The 366-nt window shown below is 63.4% G+C and overlaps 1 protein-coding gene across 1 annotated transcript in view; it reads left to right on the top strand.

Moving 5' to 3' along the window:
• Positions 1–366, top strand: part of LOC104082501 (semaphorin-3D-like) — a gene marked incomplete at both ends in the record, with an annotated part of 3,746 nt that overhangs the window by 1,146 nt on the left and 2,234 nt on the right. Inside the window, 2 exons of the mRNA XM_009585643.1 lie at positions 29–41; positions 268–359. Coding sequence (XP_009583938.1) covers positions 29–41; positions 268–359 — 105 coding nt within the window. The remainder of the gene's footprint in view (positions 1–28; positions 42–267; positions 360–366) is intronic.

Here is a 366-nt window from a genome sequence, read left to right as displayed (position 1 = left end):
CTGCCGGCTGGGGAGAGGCTGGCACCAGCACTGGCTGCAGAGCTCAGTGGTCTGGCCCCCCTCTCCTCTCCGGGGGGAAGCACGCTCCAGCACACCCCCTGCAGCCTGAGCACCAGGAATGGGGCTCTGCCTTCTGGGTAGCAGGGTCTCCATGGGGCACCCTGCATACCCTCAGCATCTCATACTGCTCCCAAGGGCTTCCAAGGGCAGTACGACAGGGTCGGATCAGGGCACAGGGCCATGTCGTGCTGCTCCTTCCCCCCGCAGAGCCCGCATTTGTCAGTGCCTACACCATCCCCGATACCTACAACCCACACGATGACAAGGTCTACATCTTCTTCCGTGAGACGGCCATGGAAGCTGGGC

This window comes from Fulmarus glacialis, unplaced genomic scaffold (genome assembly GCF_000690835.1).
Source record: "Fulmarus glacialis isolate BGI_N327 unplaced genomic scaffold, ASM69083v1 scaffold32499, whole genome shotgun sequence".
Lineage (NCBI taxonomy): Eukaryota > Metazoa > Chordata > Aves > Procellariiformes > Procellariidae > Fulmarus > Fulmarus glacialis.
The sequence above is the reverse complement of the archived record's forward strand: the minus strand, read 5'-3'. Positions and strand labels throughout refer to the sequence as shown.